General features: G+C 47.6%; 1 protein-coding gene across 3 annotated transcripts in view; it reads right to left on the bottom strand.

Annotated features, from left to right (window-relative positions):
* NWD1 (NACHT and WD repeat domain containing 1) overlaps positions 1 to 19,422 on the bottom strand; it is a 61,519-nt gene that overhangs the window by 38,345 nt on the left and 3,752 nt on the right. For 2 of the 3 annotated variants that reach the window (XM_064479962.1, XM_010995072.3), the window contains 4 exons: positions 15,449 to 15,534; positions 13,577 to 13,693; positions 7,110 to 7,407; positions 5,239 to 6,511 (listed from right to left, as the gene is read on the bottom strand). In XM_064479962.1, the coding sequence (XP_064336032.1) occupies positions 5,239 to 6,511; positions 7,110 to 7,407; positions 13,577 to 13,693; positions 15,449 to 15,532 (1,772 nt within the window). In that variant the 5' untranslated portion in view covers positions 15,533 to 15,534. Of the gene's footprint in view, positions 1 to 5,238; positions 6,512 to 7,109; positions 7,408 to 13,576; positions 13,694 to 15,448; positions 19,421 to 19,422 lie in introns of those variants that run through there. The other variant, XM_064479961.1, reaches the window with a different exon arrangement.

Below are 19,422 nucleotides of genomic sequence, written 5' to 3'. Positions count from 1 at the left end.
AAGGGACATAAGAGCAGGTGAAGACCTGTGAACAATCCTGGGGGAAGGGTGGCGCCATTTTCCTGTCCTCCCCAAAGCTGCTCACTGCAATCTTAGAACCTGCCCCTCTTTGCACCTTCTCATCTAAGTTTGCAGCTGAATCTCCAACCCAGCTGGAGGGAGGCAGGGCAGAGAGCATTCCTCCATTTGTCAGATGGGGAAACTGGGGTGTCTATATTCATGTCCCTGAACGGCCAAGAGAAGAGGAATTCAACTTCGTCCCTGCTCTTGAAGATTTTGTGTCTCATCAAGTCTAGATCTATGATGTCCAATACAGTGGACACCAGCCACACATGGGCACTTAAACTCATTAAAATGAATAAAATTTAAAATCTAGTTTCTGGGTTGCATAAGCTCCTTTCAAGGGTTCAATTGCCACATGTGACTCATGGTTACTGTGTTGGACAGCGAACACAGAGCATCGTCCTCACTGTCAATGTTCTATTGGATGGAACTGGAAGATTCTCTCTTTTGGAGAGACTGGAAGATGTATCCACAGTCACAGCCAAACCACTAAGTTGAGAGCCTTTCTCTGCCCCCAAAGACATCTCCTTAACAATGTGGACCCAAAGGAGGCACCTCACCTGCTCACCACATAAGACCCACCTTGCCTGTATTGCAGACCTGCATTTGATCCTGGCTGAGGGATCATGGCCAGTGAGGTACCTTCACAAGCATGATCTCATTACTGCTTCCAGCAGCCGTAGAGAACGGATGCTCTTCCAGTCATTCCCTCTGTAAAGAGGGGGACTGGCGAGGCCACAATGCGTCCCTGGCACAGCATTTCTCAGCCTCCCGCTGTTGACAATAAGGGTGGGATGGCTCTTTGTCATGAGGACTGTCCTGTACTTTGTAGAATGTATAGCAGCATCCCTGGTCTCCACTCACTAGGTGTCAGTAACATGATAGGGACACGACAGATAGACAGATATGATAAATGATGGTATATAGACAGATGTAGGGGGTGTAGCTCAGTGGTAGAGCATGTGCTTAGCATGAATGAGGTCCTGGGTTCAACCCTCAGCACCTCCATTAAAATAAATAAATAAATAAATAAATAAATAAGTAAATAAATAAACAAACAAACAAACAAACAAACTTAATTCGTCCTCTGCCCCCCTCCCAGGAAAAAGATAGGTGTAGATAGGTGGATGGGTGGATGGACAGACAGATATAATAGATTATAGATAGATATGACAGATTATAGGTAAATGTAGATAGATAAATAGCTGAATGGATGGATAAATAGATATTATGATAGATGACAGAGAGACAGGGAGACAGAGAGAGAGACAGCCAGACGGGGTCTCTGTCACGCTACGGCAGGGTTTCTCATCCTCAGTGCCACTGACATTTGGGGCTGCATCATCCTCTGGCGGGGGCTGGGAGGGCATCTTGTGCACTGCAGGGTGTTGAGCAGGGTCCCTGGTCTCCACCCACTAGATCCCAGCAGCCCCCCATCCCCTAGTCATGACAATCAAAATGTCTCCATTGTTCAGTGTTCACCTGGGGGGGCACAGAATGTCCCTGGGTAAGAACACTGGTCTAGAAGAACTCAGATCTGCCCCGAGAGCCAGGTGCTCAAGCATCACTCTAGGCTAACTCCATGTGTAAACATAACATATTTTCATGGAAGAAGAGGCACCGAAATCACTCACCCTTCATAAATCACCTCCCTTGCCAGCCCTGGAGGACAAGTGGTTCTCCACCCCAGGGGACTCCTGGCTTTACTAACTGAACCAGACATGCAGCCAAGAAGGCCAACTGATGTCTATATCCCTAGATTTTGCAACCAGGACTCAAGAAGGAGCCAGCACGATGGTACCAGATCTCCGAAATGGGAACTCATGATGCCAGCAGAAGCTCATGGCAGGCAGGCTACACTTACAGAGGAGAAAGGAAGAGTCTGGAACAGAAGATGACGTGTAGAGAGGACCCAGAAGGACAGGGGATGAGAAACCTCCCCTGATTCTGCAGCTTTCCAGTTCCCATGGCAACCCCACTTTCCATGTAGACTTCATCAGTTTGGCCTGATGGCCCACTCTCTTATTCTGGAGCATTCCCCGGTCTGTCTTTGAGCTCCCTGTAGAGTCCAGGCCAGTCCCCCACTCTGGGGGCATCAGTCACAAAATCTGGGGTGCAACATGACATCTGAGGTATGTCCTCTGGAGCTGGCTAAGGTGTTCGTCCTCCCATCCTGCATTCCTTGGGCTTCCCCCATGGTTTTGGCATAAACCCTTATTCCTTACAAGATAGCATAAGTGGGTTTCTTTTCTTGACAAACAAAAAGACCCCCTCACTGGGCTGATCGCTGCCTCTTTGACTGTTTTGTGGCAAAAGACAAAGGTCTTAAAGAGAAAACCGCCCCCTAAACTAAGAAGAAGCAAAACTGCATTGTCTGGCATTTCTGAGGATGGGCTTGAGTATCTTCTGACAGCCATTTGCATTAAGGCAAAGCTTCGTTGCTTGGTGTGCCTGCTAGTTGGCTCCATCCCACCCTCCTGGGGGATGCTGGGTGTGTCTGATGAACACACTCCTCTCTCCTGCTCATTATTTCTGACTCACCTTCCACACCTGGCATCTCTGACCATCATGACCCAGGTTTATTGGAGTTTGAAGCCCTGAGACTTTCCCTGAGCTGGAGAAACCACATTTATTATTTTTTTTAATTTTGTTTTTTATTGAAATGTAGTTGATGTACAATGTTAATGTCGGGTGTACAGCAAGGTGATTCAGTTATGAGGAGCAACTGCATTTAAATATTCATTCCTTTACACAAATGAATTTATTTACAAAACAGAAACACACTCACAGAGAAAACAAAATTATGGTTACCAGAGGGGAAAGGGGGTGGGAAGGGATAAATTGGGAGTTTGAGGTTTGTAGATACTAACTACTATATATAAAATAGATCAACAAGCAAGTTTCTTCTGTAGGCAGGGAACTATATTCAGTATCTTGTGTAAGCTATATGAAAAAGAATATGAAAACAAATGTATGTATGTATATGTATGACTAAAACATTATGCTGTACACCAGAAATTGACACAACATTGTAAACTGACTAGACTTCAATAAAAAAGCAAAGAAAAAATAAAAATAATAGATATTCATTCCTTTAAATTATATAAACACATTGGAATCGGATTTTTCCTCTTTACTTTTTGCTGAATCTCATGCTACAAAGCCTGGAACTGAATGTAGGCCCGTGCTTGCGGTCAATTCTTCAGAGAAATTTGCTTTACTTCTTTTTATTTTTTTGCAGGGGGGTAATTAGGTTTATTTATTTTTAATGGAAGTACTGGGGATTGAACCGAGGACCTCATACATGCTAAGTACGCATTCTACCACTGAGATATATCCTCCCCCTTAGAGAAATTTGCTTTAAAACGATTTTTCTGACATCTCCCCACACTTTGCTTATTAATTACAAAGGGGAACGTTGCAAATTTACAGTAGGAAAAAAAATCCGTGCCCAGGAATGTCCAAACATCACCTAGGTTTAACCTGAACGTCAACACGAGGAGACAGACCAACCCAGATGGAACAACAATGTACCAATTCCCCTCCACCCCAAGTGTGGTCCCTGGACCAGAAGCATCAGCACCGCCAGGGAGCTTGGGAGAAATACAAGACCTGAGGCTTCAACCCCAGACCTGCTGAATCAAAGTCTTGATTCAAAACCAAGACCTGAGATGTGCATACCCATGGAGGGTTAAGGAGTGCTCAGCTCCAAAACAGCTGGCTTGGACTCTTCAAAGGGACAAAGGCAGATGGTAGAATGTTCCAGATTAAAGGATGCCAAAGAGACTTGACAACTCAATGCAACATGTGATCCTGATTGGGGCCAAGGAGGGGGGACAGTTATAAAGGACACTTTTGAGACCATTGGCAAATTTTGACTATAAACTGTGTATTAAATAATATTATTGCATCTATGATACATTTCCTGAGTTGTATCATTGTCCTGTGGTGATGCGGTGTTCTGATTGTCCTTGTTCTTGGGATATATGTGAAGTACTTAAGGGTAAAGTGGAGTGGTGCCTATGATCAACTCTCAAATGGTTCAGGGAAGAATTACATGTGTGTGCATGTGTGTACATAGAGACATGATAGATAGATGGGAAAAAAGAAAGAGAGAGAGAGAAAAGAGATGGAGAGAGAGGAAAAGAGAAAGCTAATATGGCAAATTGGTGATTTCAGGGGGAGGGTGTATGGCAGTATTTCCCAACTGGGACCTATTCTGCCTGCAGGGGACACTTGGCAATATCCTGAGATACTTTTGTTGTCCCAGCTCGGGGCTACTACGAGCATCTGGTGGGTAGAAGCCTGGGATTCTGATCAACGTCCTACAGTGCACAAGACGGCCCCGCCCACTGCAAAAACTGACCTGGCCCCAAATGTCAATAGCACCAAGGCTAAGAAACTGATATATAAGCGCTCTTCATGTTATTTTTGCACTCTGGGAGTTCTTCTAGTCTATCACTTGAAAGCATTTCTAAGTAAAACGCTTGCCAAACAAATATCCTAGACAAATGCATAGAGACAGAAAGCAGATTAGTGATTGCCAAGGGCTGGGGGAGGGGGAGTGATGGTTAGGGGAAAGGGTGTCCTGGTGGGGTGAGGAATTGTTCTGGAGATGGCTCGTGGTAGCGCCACACTGTGGATGTTCTAAATGCTGAACTGTCCACTTTAAAAGAGAGAACTTGATGATATGAATTGTACTGGGTTGCATAGTGTTCCCCCAAATTCATGCCCATGGGAAACCTGAGAATATGATCTTATTTGAAAGCAGTCTTTGGGGAAGTAGTCAAGTGAAGATGAGGTCATACTGGATGGAACAGAGCCCTAATCCCACGAGTGATGTCCTTCCAAGAAGAGGAAAATTCAGATAGAGAGAAGGTCACAAGATGATAGAGGCAGAAATTGGAGAGATGTGTCTACAAGCCAAGGGATGTGGAGGGTGGCCGGCAACACCAGAAGCTACGAGAAAATTCTAGAATGGATTCTCCTCTAGAGCTGTCAGAAGGAGCATAGCTCTGCAGACAACTTGATTTCAGACTTTGGCCTCCAGAACTGTAAGAGAATAAATTTCCATTGTTCTAAACCACCCAGCTTGTGGCTTGTTATGACAGCCCTTCGAGAAGAGTGCATGCATTCTATCTCAATGACCAAAAGGTGAAAATAACAGAGACTCACCGGGAAGACATGATGTAGCCCAGCACACGGGCCACCAGGAGCTGCCCGTGTGTCTGCTCCAGGCGGGCACACAGTTGGTGCATTGCTTCCTTAGCGGTGGAGGCTAGTGGGGCGGGCACGGTGAAGGAGGCCCATTTTCGGGCCTCCTCGAAGGCCAGCCTCAGCCGCCCCGGGTGCCCACACTCTGGGAGGCTGGCCCAGAGCAGGTCCCTCTGCATGGGGCTCAGTGTCCTCCTCGAGGCTGCCAGCAGGAGCTGGATCATCTCTTGCCCTTGGTTTCCGGAGAGGGGTCTCACCTCCCAGTAGGCCCCTGGGTCCGTAAGCACCTGCCGCATCGTGTCTAAAACCCCCCGCTGTCCTGAGCAGGCTGAGAGGATGAGGTGGACCCTCGGGGGGCACTTGGGAGGCAGCCAGGGGACCCTCCGAGCACGGTGGACAGAGTCCACCTCATCCACTGAGTCCAGCAGGATCACAAGGGACTCGAAGTTTCGGCAGGAGACGGTGTGGAGGAGGGTGTGGAAAAATTGGACCACCCTGGTGTGGGCCTCCAGGACCTGGGCAGGGGGCAGGGGCAGCCCATAGGCCAGGCACACCTGGAAGCAGATGCTCTGAAGCAGGCCGCGGGCATTGGAGCTCATCTGTGACGTCCCCAGAAGCCGCAGCATGGTCACCGTCTTGCGCCCGAGCAGCACCGGCATTTGCTCAGCCAACTTGCACATCAGAGCCGTCTTTCCGATGCCTGGGGGTCCAAAAATCACCAGAGGCGGGTGAGGATGGCTGTTGCTCTCCCGGAGCCACTGCCCCAGCTGGGCCAGGAGCTCCTGGCGCCCACAGAAGGTCCGGGTGGCCTCGGCACTCAGCCCCAGGTGGTGGCGGATCTCCTGGTAGAGCCACGCCAACTCCTGCCTGCCCGCCTCTAGCTCCCGGAGGCACTCGAGGACCTGATGGTTAGCTCTGGCCACAAACTGCTCCCCAAGCTCCTTCAGGTACCGGGCATGAGCCTTGTTTTTGGGGTTCACCAGGTCTCGACTCCATGCCAGGTGGTGGGCCTTGAGAACTCCAGGCTGCATGTCGGTGATGCGCCCCTTAAGGCTGCAGAGAAGGTTCTGGGCGTCCATGTCCAGGCAACCGTCTGCGAGCCGGTCCACCATCTTGAGGGCACAGTCTTCCAGGATGTGTTTGTTGAGGTCTTGGATCTCTCTCAGGAAGACGGTCACCCCCTGGTCCCTGTCTGTCGAGCTCAGCAGTCCCCGTTCAATTTCCCACTCAATGACTGCAAAGGTGGAAGAGATGGGAAGAGAGTGTGGTCAGCTTTACGTCATCAGCTGGCTTGAACAAGGACACTTAGGAGACACATTCCTGGGATGGGAACATTGGTTCTCAAGCTTAACGTGTGCCAGAGTTACCTGGCATAACCGTAGACAACATGCAAACGAATGCGCTCGAGTGCGTTCCAATAAAACTTTATGTACAAAAACAAGCCGTGGGCCGGGTTTGGCCTGAAGACCGCAGTTTGCCAGAGTCTCCTGGGGGCTCACCAAAACCCACATGACTGGGCACCGCCTCCAGAAGTTCCAATCCCGCACGTCCGGATGGGGACCCCTGGGTTTGCATTTCCAGCACATTCCCAGGCAATGCTGAGGCTGCCGTTCCAGAAGCCACACTGGCATAGCACTGATTTAGCTGTGATTAATCAATGAAACTGGTGTAGGCAACATAGAGATCATGCGTGAGCAGCAGCTCCGTCATAAAACAGTGCCACCAAACTCAAAAAGTTAACATGGCGTTACCATAGGACCTAGCAATTCTGCTCCTAGGTAGGAACCCACAAGAGCTAGGGAGGACCCCAGGGGGAGTCCTGGCAGCCTCACCTGACCGGTGGTAGCGGCGCCACTGCTCCTGGGTGATGAGGCCCAGCCTCCAGGCCTCCTGGGCTCCGGAACGCAGTGCAGAGTTCAGGGTGGCCTCCTCGGGCCCACGGGCCTCCCTGATGCCCAGGGACTGCAGCAGGTAGGTAGGGGGCACAGCATTCTCGTCCTTCCGGAAGTGTCGTGCCACCAGCTCCAGGTCACGTGGCCTGGCAGTCAGCTGAGCCCTCAGTGCCTCCCACTCCTTCTCATCAATCAGGGCGGGGATGGGACAGGGGCCGTACTGATCACCTATGAGGGCCTGGCAGAGAGGGGAGGGGCATGAGTTCAAATCTCGGCTTGGGCACTCAGCTCTGTGACCCTGGGCGAGGCACACCGAGCCCCTAAAACAGGCCTGCCAGTCATGCCATGGAGATAATTATAGTAATGTAAGCAGATAGGTTAGGAGGTCCCCAGAGAAGGAGAACCAGAAATGGCTTTCTTGATGTAAGCGAAACCATTTTGGCCTAAACCATTTTGTGATCTCAGCCCAGCCACAGTGCTGGCCCTTCAACGGGTCTCAGTAATCAGTGATCTTAAGGGAAGTGAGGCAGTGCAGGAACAAAGGAAAAGCAGTCAAGAAACAATAGTTCAGCAATAAAACACAATCCTAATTCCTCCTCAAGTGATATACATAATAATCTGTCTTTGAGTTCTGCAGGAATTAAGACCCCACACCCACGTAGGGGATGGAATGATGCTGTTGATCCCCCAGACTTCAATCAACTAAAGCTTGGACTCTGTCGACCTTTGCCCCAATTCTATGCTGAATTCTATTCTACTCAAGCCCCTTCATGAATATGCATACCCCCTTCACTTAAAAATTCCCCAATGTTGCTGTTCAGGGAGACAGTGCTTTGGGAAAGGTCCCCAGTGATCTCCTTACTTGCTGCAAGTAATAATAAATCCTTCTCCTGATCTTCGGCTTGGTTGTGCCCCTTGGGTCACCACCACCAAGAGGCGAGCCCAGGTTTCAGATAACATTAAGAAGTGCAGGCAGAGCCTTAGAGGACCTGCATACAGAGGCACCTGAGAGCATGGGACATGGGACAGGTAAATTTTGAATCTGATGGAGCACCAAGTATCACAGAACATTTTGCTGGAAAAACTCCTGTGGTTTTGTGGGGCTGAATAATGGCAGAATGGAAGTGGTTCGAGGTCGTGGGTTTAAGAGTCAACCAGGAAAGGGAGATGGTTAGATCCGAGGATAGAACCTCTGAGTTCTCAGCACAATCATCCCCCAGATCTACACTGAGCCAAGCCCATGACAGCTGCTCAACAGACATCAGAACATCAGTGACCAAGACAGTCTTGGTCCTAGACCAAGGAGTCTTTAACAGGAAAAGCTGGCATCAATCTAAGAGTTGCACCAGTGTCAAAACTGCAGCTGTCAGAGCACTAGGAAGAGATGGTAAGGTGGGTTACAAGTGGGCTGTGGAGTCAGAGAAATTCCCCTGAGGGCATGAGGATCAAGCTGCAGAATAAGACATGAGAAGGAGTGCCCTGGGCAGAGCAGTTGGCAAGCAGGGGAACAGCACGTACAAAGACCCTGGGGCAGGAAGTGTGGCAAAGGACCAGTGGGGTAGCTTAAGCACTGACAAGGAGGTGGCAGTAAAGAGAGATAAGGCCATCTGCGGGGAAGATTTTGTAGGGCTTGGTGAGAACTTAAGATTTTGATCTTACTGCTGAGAACACTAGGAGGCTCTCTTTCTGCCCCAGCATGCTTGGAGAAGGTGCAAACTGGAACACCAGAGAATTAGGCTGGAGGAGGCCAAGGACCTCGGGCTCAAAGTCTTGAGTTTCCTCATTATGTAAAATGGAAGTGTTGCGGGAAAATGGGGCTCAAGAGGATAATCATGTCCCAGGTCTCAGGCGAGTCCCCGGGATGCACCTCACCAAGTGAGGGTCCTTGGCTTCGTGCAGGAAAGAATTCAAGAGCGAGCCATAATAAAGTTGAAAGCAAGTTTATTTGGGGAGATACACACTCCACAGACAGAATGTGGGCTGTCTCAGAAAGCAAGAGAGGCCCCGGGAGATGGAGTTGTCTTGGAAGTTGAGAGCAGCTTAGGAGATACACATTCCATAGGCAGAATGTGAGCCATCTCAAAAGGAGAGGGGCCCCAGGGTGCGGGGTGGTCAGTGTCTATGGGCTGGGTAATTTCACCTGCTAACAAGTGGGAGGATTATTCTGGGGAAGTGGAGGGGATTTTCTGGAATTGGGCTACCACCCACTTTTTGGCCTTTTACGGTCAGCCTTGGAACTGTCATGGCACCTGTGGGTGTGTCATTTAGCATGCTAATGTATTATAATGAGCATATAATAAGGCTCAAAGTCTACTGGAAGTCAAATCTTCCACCATCTTGGACTTAACTGGTTCTAATCAATTTATGTCTATCCTCAATGACTGTGTCATTCTTTTAATGGTTATGTCCTGCCCCCTTCCCTCCTGTCTCAGAAGCAATCACCCCTCCCCTCTTCATTAGGTTGTTTCAGAATATTCAAGGTGTGTGCACCCAGGAAACTTGGATAAATAGAATCTATGATGATGGGATGTTGAAGAGGATGCTACTCTCCAGGGGCCCTTTCCTGCAAGAAGAGCCTTAGAGGAGCAAAAGGAGTTGAAAAAGGCTTAGTTAGCCAGCCAGCCACAAACCAGAGATCTCGGGGAGACAGATGGTACAAGGTGCTCCTGTATGTGGGACAAGAGCAAGGGGAATGGGAGGAACTTGAGAGAAAATCAAGAAGCTGTAACTGAGCAGGACCCTACAGGGCTTTCCTGGGACAGAGCCCCCCCCCCCCCCCCGCCACCTCTGACATCCTCTGCCTGCCTCTTGTCTGTAGAAGTACTTTAGCCAAAGAATAAATTTAATCAGAGAAATGAGAAAGTGCAGAAGCAAAGGAAAATAGCCAAACAAGACAAAATAATAACAGTTCAGCCCTTAAGCAAAGTCAAGGAATTTAGCTTCTCCTCAAGGGCTATGGATAATATTCTAAGCCACATCTTAAGGGCTGTTCTGCAGATAGTGAAACCCCCACCAGGTGGAAGAAGTTATCTATGTGATGACCAGACTAGTGGTGACATAAGCTGCTCCTCGCACAGTTCAGAAACGTGGCCTCAAGGGAATGGGAACAAATTGACCTGGAGTTGAAGATTAACCAGACTTAAAACAGTCAAGATGACGCTGATCAGACCACTGCATGACCAGTTTCAAGATGACTGTCAGAGCTAACTGTGCTGTTCTGCAAGTAGCCTCCCCCAGCCCCCAGGCTTGTGCGCCCCTGAAACTCCCCTTTAAAAACTCTTGCTCCCTGAGCAACAGGGAGTGTTGGTTCTTTGGGACATGAGTCTGCCTTCTCCCCAGACTTCCTCAATGAAGCTATCTTTCCCTTTACACACCACTTGTTTCTCAGTATTGGATTCTTAAATAATGAGCAATGAAGCCTGAGTTTGGTAACAGAGCCACCAGGAGCAATTCTCTGGAGATGCTGGAGTTGCAGGTGGCCCGAGAGACCCAGAGCCTCTAGAAGGAAGTGCCATGGGGAGCTGTCCCCTGTTGCATTGCCTAATGACTTATTTACTGGAGAGATACCTCTCCAAGGGGCTCCACCACATCTCTGATTTTTTGTGGAAAGCACCCCAAATCAGAGCCACTAAAGGAGAATGATGCCATAACTCTTGGGAGATAGAGGGGAGATGTCTGCTTCAGGAGGAAAGTAGGAAGTGGGTAGAGGTCAGCCTGCAGCCCAAGGAACCCTTCTGGAAGGATGTGCAAAGTCCCTGGGCCGGTGGGGCCTGGCGGATGCTCAGAGATCATCCTCCCTCCTGTCCCTCATGCCACCAGGAAGCTGCGTTGTGCTTTTGGCCGCCTGCAATTTGGGTTGCAAAATCAAATTCCTCCTGGAGTTCTTTTTCTCCCCATCTCCTCTTTTTCTTTACAGTTTTTTTTTTTCCTTTTCTTTTTCCCTTTGACATTCAACGAAATGATCAATCCTCAGGTTCATTTGAAAAATGAAATTAGCAGGCTGGAAACAAAATTTTGTGAAGTTGATGCACAAGCCAGAGGGTAGAGCCTTTCAAACATTAGGATGTATTTTAAAGCAATAATAATTTTTAAAAAGTGATGCAAACTTCCAGTTACAAGATTAATCAGTCCTGGGATGTAATGCACAACATGATGACTGTAGTTAACACTGCTGTAGGGTATATTTGGGTGTTTTTGTTTGGTTGGGTGGTTTTTATTTGAAGTATAATTGATCTACAATGCTGTGTTAGCTTCTGGTGTACAGCATAGTGATTCAGTTATATATATATATATATATACTTTTTCATATTCTTTTTCTTTATAGGTTATTATAAGATATTGAATATAGTTCCCTGTGCTATACAGTTAAAACCTTGTTGTTTATCTCTTTTAGATATAGTAGTGTCTGTGAATCTCAAACTCCTAATTTATCCCTTTCCCTCCTTCCCCTTTGGTAACCATAAGTTTGTTTTCTATGTCTGTGAGTTTGCTTCTGTTTTGTAAATAAGTTCATATGTGTCATTTTTTTAAGATCCCACATGTAAGTAATATCATGTGATATTTGTCTTTGTCTGTCTGGCTTACTTCATTTAGTATGACAACCTCTAGGTCCATCCATGTTCCTGCAAATGGCATTATTTCTTTCTTTTTTATAGCTGAGTCATATGTAGGGTATATTTGAAAACTGCTAAGAGAGTAGACCCCTAATGTTGTCATCACAAGGGACAAAAGCCTTTTTTCCCTTTTTTTTTCTTTTGAATCTATATGAGCTGATGGGTGATAACTAAACATACTTAATAATCATTTCACAATGTACATAAGTCACCATGCTGTACACTTTAAACTCAGGCAGTGCTGGATGTCAATCATATCTCAATAAAATCGGAAAAAGAAGAAAAGGTGACACCAATAAAGAAAGAAAAGTGTAGAAGGAAAGAATGAAAACACAAGCCCGATTGTACAGATGAAACTTGATACGGAGTGAAGAAAGAAAGTCTGCTGCCCAGGTTTTAGTATTTTTTAAGGAGACCTAATCTCTAAGGCAGCGCTAAAACCTTCGGCAACGCCGGAAGCGATCTTACCCGTGCTGTCCAGTGCGGTGGCCACTTGACACGTGCGGCTACTGACCCCCTGCAGTGTGGCCAGTGCAACCAAGGAATTGAACATTTTAATTCTACTTGATTTGCATTAATTTAAATTTAAATCACCACATGTGGTTCGTGGCTACCGCATGGGACAGTGCAATTTTTCAGGCCAAACAGATTTCGCCTATTTGTCTTTAATTCCCTAGAAAACAGCTCTCATAATGGGGACCACTCTCGCCTACTTCCCACATTCTTATCTCCAGGAGAGGTTCAAGAGGATTTTTCTTTTTATTGGGAACTTGCTAAAAGCTTCTTGGTGACTAAGCAAGTGTGTTTGAGCAGAGAATACTTTGACTTTTTCCCTCTTTACTTTCTAGGACAAGGGTGGACAAACTTTTTCCATCAAGGGCCAAACTCAGTATTTTCAGCTTTGCAAGCTGGAAGGTTTCTGTAGCAACTACTCAGCTCTGCCATTGTAGCTGGAAAGCAGCCTTGGGTGATATGTAAATGAATATTTACTATTTATATATTTGTGTGGTATCTACATATTCATGAAATATTTACATGTTCATGTATATTTACATATTCATGTCATGTGTGGTTGTGTGCCAATGAAGCTTTATTTACAAAAATAGGTAGGGGGCTGGATTTGCCCCCATGGGCTATGGTGTGCTGACCCTTGCTCTAGGATTTATGAGCCAAAATGCCATAGTTCCTGGTGTATCTGGAACTTGACGGTGTAATAAATCAAAACTCTGGAATATCATTTGCTGATCATAACTCAGACTGTTCACTGTGAGCTGGGGATTGTTCTGGTGTCAGAGGGAGGGTAGCTGAGGAGGAGAGAAGACCCCATAACGTGGAAAAATTGGCCTTGCCTGGGGTCAGAGGAAGTTTTCCCTCAAGGTAGGCTCCAGATAGGGCCACAGAGCCTGCTCCCAAAACCATAGGGCCCATATCCTGTAGATTTCCACCTTCTCTACAGTTTTCTATGATGTCAAAGTTACCCAGACAAAGTAGAGGAGGTGGGAAAGCTGAGGAAAGGTTCAGAGCAATTCTAAGATGCCTTTGGGCTTCAACATTCTGCTCTCCAACTTACCTGCTGCTTCCACTTGACTGCTAATGTTTGGATCCCAGCTAGCTCTGCAGAAAAATGAGTTCTGTGATCCATTAGCAATGCCTGCCACAGGCAGGCTATGGAGACCGGGTATGATAGCAGAAATGCCACCCACTTCCCTCCACTGACAGGTCTGGCTGAGAAGTAGGGGCCATATCCTGGTGTTAGAACAAGAAGAGCTAATCCATCCCTCCCAGGAGACTCACAACAAAAGCTGGCCCTATGGACGTTTTCCGACACCGGTCAAGCTCCTCCAAGCAGAGTTCCGTGGTCATGTGGTCAGTGGCCTCGCTGTTCCTAATTCCCCACCTCAGATCAACCACCTGGAAATTGCAAGCATGGGTTTGTCAGGAAGGTGACAGGATGGGTGGGTTGGTTTGTTTGTTTCAATTCCCTTTGACAAAGGCAATGTTTCTTTTAATAATTTTTGACAGCCTCTCCCCAAAGAAGGATGTCTGGATTAAAAGAACTTGAATGACACCCATAATCTCAATGTAATCATGAGAAAAATATCAGACAGATCCAGACTGGGGACATCCCACAGGACACCTGAGGAGACCTTTCCAAAACTGTGATGGTCAGGAGTGCAAAGGAAAAAAACTGAGAAGCAGTCTCAGACCAGTGTAGACTGGGAAGCCTTGACAACTAAATGCAACAGGGTTCCCTGGCCAGGGGCCTCAACCAGCGAGGACATGAATGTTAGACCTGGTGATAGCCAAGTATCACCTGGAGGTTGGTTATTGGTAATGCACTGATGTCCATTCTTAGTTATGACAAATATACCCTGATAATGGAAGATGTTCACAATAGGGGGAAAAGTGGGGCATATGTAAGCAACTTTTCTGCAAAACTAAACTCCAAAATCCAGTTTTCTTAAAAACATTAAAAAAATTTTTTAAAAAAACTTGGGCATTTTCAAGCTGTTCCTTTTTAAACAAGGACATGTCCACACTTGTTTGCAAAGCTTTCTTTGCAAAGGAGTGTTTTTGTTTGGCTAAAATCAGACGTGGCAAAGTCTCCTTGGCAACCGCACACTTGCAGTCCAATTTTGCCTGCTGGCTGGAGGGGACCCAGGCAAAATGGTCCAATTCAAGTAGTGAAGCTGACCCCGTGGAAAGCTGGGCTGAAGAGAGGGGGATGGGATTCAGAATGGTCCCTGCCTCCTTAAATTCTTTGGTCCAGAGGGAAAGACATAAAATTCTTAATAAACTACAGCGTGGGGTAAAAGGACTACAATTCTGCAGGTGGCTGGAGGAGGAAAGGGAGAAGGGGAAAAAGTCAGCCACCATCCTCAGCCAAGAACCTTAGTCTCTCCCCACCACTGTCTTGAGGATGTTTACTGTGTTTGCCACACAGCACCAGGTGGATATTAACGGAATGAGCATGGGGCATTTCATCTGTTCTCAGCGCCTATGTTTTCCTTTTTAGTCCCTCTGCGTTGAACTATGTCTCATGATCAGAGGCAGGCAGAGTGGAATTCCCATCGCAGCCCTGCTGCTTTCTTAGTAACATAAAAATGATGGTGGGAGCTGTTGATGCGATGAATCACCATCATAAATGGCAAAGAGGCAGCGTCAGCTGAAGCCGAGATGCCAAAGATGGTTTGTCAGTTTCGGCTTTGAGCCGTGGAGGCAGTGGCATTCCCACCCTGGGACCAGTGCACGAGTCATAGGAGACTCTGGGGCCAGTGGTGACTGCTCAGCTGGTACACCATTTGCGTCCCAGAAAAAAGGTGCGTCTCACCTCCACGTCCCTCTTCCCCCCACCCCAAGAACATCCCAGGGCCCTCTTACACGCCCCCCTGAAGATGCCCCAGTGCAGGGAGAGTGGGGGTGCAGGATAAAACAACAAAAGTGACATGTCCACGGAGCAGGGTCTCAAGGCATCCACTCCTAGCACTGTGTCACACCGCCCCTGCTGACCACGATGCCCATGTGGCAATCCCTCCTCCTGTCTTTTACAGAGACTTTCATCTCCGTGGTGCATCACCAGCTCGGAGCCCCTCTGAGCAAAGGGTCCTCCCGTATGACACCCTTGTTCCCTGACAGTGAGGCAGTGAGGGGCCAGCAGGCAATTACCTCGAACATCAGGCCGTGCTTCTGGCAGAAGGTCTGCACTTCGGGGTAGGCAGAGCTCTGTAGGGCTTCCCTCTCTGCATCCATGTCTGCAAGGAACAGCATGGAGGATGAATTGGAAGAACCCAGAACTCTTCCCTGGCCCACAGCTCTATTTTTAGCTTCATTTGCTTCCACCAAGGCTGCGCCCCTCCACTGGCAAATCAAAAGATACAAAAAGCACGAGGTCAACCACGCCAGGGACTTTGCTGGTGTTAGTGCTAAAACCGACATTCCAGGAAACCCCTTAAACCCAGCTAACCAGGACGGTTGGTCATTTTAGGTTAGGGCTACCAGATAACATACTGGACTCCCAGTTGATTTGCATTTCAGATAAACAGTGAAAGATCTGATAGCATAAGTATAGCCCATTCCGTGGATTCCAGAATTTGCATTTCTGATAAGCCCTGTTCATTTTGCATTTGAGATAAACAACAAATCATTTGTTAGCATAAGTATGTCCCTTTCTGCGCACTGTTTGGGATATGCTTTTTTAAAGTTTAAAAAATTTTTTTGGTGGCAGTGATTAGTTTTATTTATCTATTTTTAATGGAGGCACTAGGGCTTGAACCCAGGACCTCATGCATGCTAAGCACGTGCTCTACCACTGAGCTATACCCTCCCACCTTGTTTGGAATATACTTATACTAAACGATTACTCGTTGTATGTCTCAAATGCAGATTGAACTGTGTGTCTTGGTTTTGTTGTTGCTGTTTGGGTTTGGATTTTTTTTCATTTTTTTTTCTTTGAAGTATAGTCGAGTTACAGTGTTGTGTTAGCCTCTGGTGTATAGCATGGTGATGTTTTTTTTTATTTTTGCTAAATCTGGCGTCCCTATTTAGGGTAAACCTGGACTCTTAAGACTTTTTCCCATCCCTGACTTCACTGTGCCAAGTGTCAGGCTAGCCTCAGTTTCCCTTCTCTGTAAAATGGGGTGCTGCCCTTGCAGGTCTGCAAGCTCTCCAAAGTCAAGAACCTCTGCTCATCTAGGTCATTGCTAATTTCTCCACACTCAACACAGGTGCTCACTAAATGTTGGTGGAACCACTGAGGCTTACAAGTAAAAGCATTTACTGCAACATAGGTACTCAAGAGGCATTTGTTTTCTCCATGTAGCCAGGGAAAAGTCACTTTAGTGTCCATGCAAGGGCTCCCAAAGCCACTGGTACAAAGAAATTTCCCAGTCCCCAGCACAGGACCTGATCTGGATGCCAATCTTTGGATCTGTCTCCTACCCTCTTCCCATGGCTGTCTTATAAATTCCACAGATAAGTTACACTTGACCATAAAATATCAACTTGGAAGTTACTTTATGCCCAGACACTGCCCAGTATCAAGGGCACAATGGCAAACAAGACCTACGTGGACAGCACAGTATATCAGAGCCGGGCCCCTGCTGGCCTGGGAGAGCTGATTGCTAAATCATCAGGAATTTTGTTCAAACCGCCACTAAGAAAAATGAAACCACCTGAACTTAGGATGGAACACATTACAGTAAAAGTGGAAATCACAAATACTCAGAACTCATCACTTCTACATTATTTTACTACGTTTGACCATGAGTTTGTTTACAACTAGGGACTTCGTGTTTGGAAAATCTCAGAGAATGGTGAGCTACCACACATCTCTGCCCTGATTCTGTGTTTATAAAGCCACACTGGCAGCTGGAAATTGACCATGGTGGGAGAATTTACACCACGGAAATTGGCAGACAGTATGAGTCAGGTGTTTTGGTGGTTTTTTCTGTTTAATTTTGGAGGACAGATTATTAAAAATTTATCAGCACACATCATGTCTTCTTTCTCTTCATGGAACTTACAGCCTGATTGGAGGACTCAGGCATTAAATAAACACTTAAACTGAATAACTACAGCTGATGGGGCCTGGGGCTTCATGAGTTCCAGGACCTGCTGGAGCCCAGTATGATGACAACACGTGGTCAAGGTGAGAATCACACCAGGTGAAGTTGGGGAGTGAGGAGGGTCCAGTCATGCAGTTTTGCAGCTGTAGGAAGACTCTGGGATTTTTATGCCTAGCATATAGAATGCTCATCATTAATAATAGTTGAAATATTGTTTGCCACTCCCAACAACTCTATCAAGTCAGGCTCTGAACCTGCCTTATCGAGGAGGAACAGAGGGTCAGGGAGGCTCTCCACCAGTCCCTAGCATGGGTCACTGATCAGGCTGCATTCACATCCAGGTCTCTTAGAAGACCCTGCGAGCCCTTCCCGTTACCCTGGCACTCCCTGAGCTCCCAGCCCGGCCCTGCCCCTTACCTGAGACCGTAGAGCTGATGAAGATGGCCACGCTGCTGGATGGAGGCGCCGGCAAGGGGCCTGCCTGACCCTGGAGAAGCCGCCGGCGGGTGCCCGGGCTGAGGGGGCTGATGATCATGCTGCCCGCCCACCTGGACAATCCTTCCCAGGAACGGGCCTGGACCTCAGAGACCTCACACCAGCGGCCAGATGGCCTTCCTGAGAGGCCAGTCGGGCAGGGCCATCTGGAGTGGGGCACCTGTCTCACCCTCTGAGGCCCCCTGTCACCTCCAGTGCCCCTGGGGAGCTGAACCAGCAGCTGTCCGCTGATCTGCTTGGTCTGCCAGCATCAGCAGGGGGATGTTGGATAGTGGCCACCCACCCAAGGCCCTTGGATGTTGGCTCCTCCAGGCACTAAAGCCTTTTACCCCTCAAACAACAGCTCCTCGCTCCGGGAGCTCAGCGCTCACCACAGCAACTGTGGTTTCCTGGCGCTCGGCATTGGGGACCAGCCAGCCTCCCGAACACCTGCGTCCCCAGGGGCTCCATGAAAGTTGAGCCTGGGCCCAGGTGTGCAGAGGGAGGCAGTGGGATGCTGGGAGCCATGCCCAGCTCTGGGCCTGAAGGATGAGCACTTAATGGGAGCCCCTACCCCATCTTGAGCTCACTGTCCCCTCCAATGACCTTCTGGCCACCAGGTGTACTAGTTAAGCCAGCAATTCTCAGCTGGGGGCCATTCTTCTCCCCTACCCCCCAGGGGACATTGCAATGTCTGGAGACATTTTTGGTTGTCACGACTGGGGGAGGGGGAGCTACTGGCATCTACTGGGTGGAGCTCAGGGATGCTGCTTAACACCCCACGATGCACAGGATGGTGCCACCACAGAGAATGATCTGTCTCCAAGTGTCAGCAGTGCTGAGAAACCAACTTTAAATTAACCCTAGTCGAATCTCCTCGCCTGCAGAGGTGTGGAGCCTCTGATAAGAATGGAGATTAGCCAGTCTTCTGAGGAGCAGTTAAGGACCTATCCAATCAAGGACCAAGCAGTTAAAGACCTATCCTATCCTGAGATGTGCTCTTTGACATAGTCAAAAAGTACCACTTGCAACAACGTGGATGGACCTTGATGGCATTATACTAAGTGAAATAAGTCAATGGAAGACAAATACTGCATTATCTCATTTATACAGAAAATCTAAAAAAGCTTAACTCATGGAAACCAAGAGTAGAATGGTGGTTGCCAGGGACCGGAGGGAGGGGGAAATGGGGAGATGTTGGCCAAAGGGTACAAACTTCCAGTTATAAGGTAAGTCCGAGGATATAACGTACAGCATGAAGATATTAACAAAACTGTATTATATACTTGAAAGTTGCTAAGAGAGTTAAATGTTCTCACCACAAAAAAAGAAATGGTAATTATGTGACATGATGGAGCCATGGTAGCTAATGCTATGGTGAGAACCATTCTGCAATATATTAGTGGATCAAACGGACACGTTACATAACTTAAACTTACACAATGTTATATGTCAGCTATATCTCAATAAAGCTGGGGAGAAAATAATCAAAAATATGACCAGGGAAAGACTTTCTCACAATTCTACCTTATTGAAAATGCTTTGGCAATCTGAGTCCTGCCCACCCGTCTCTCAATGTTAACAAACCACAGAGAGGAGGAG

The sequence above is a fragment of the Camelus dromedarius genome, chromosome 27 (assembly GCF_036321535.1).
Source record: "Camelus dromedarius isolate mCamDro1 chromosome 27, mCamDro1.pat, whole genome shotgun sequence".
Lineage (NCBI taxonomy): Eukaryota > Metazoa > Chordata > Mammalia > Artiodactyla > Camelidae > Camelus > Camelus dromedarius.
Note: the sequence above shows the minus strand (reverse complement) of the source record. Positions and strands in the feature narration are given on the sequence as shown.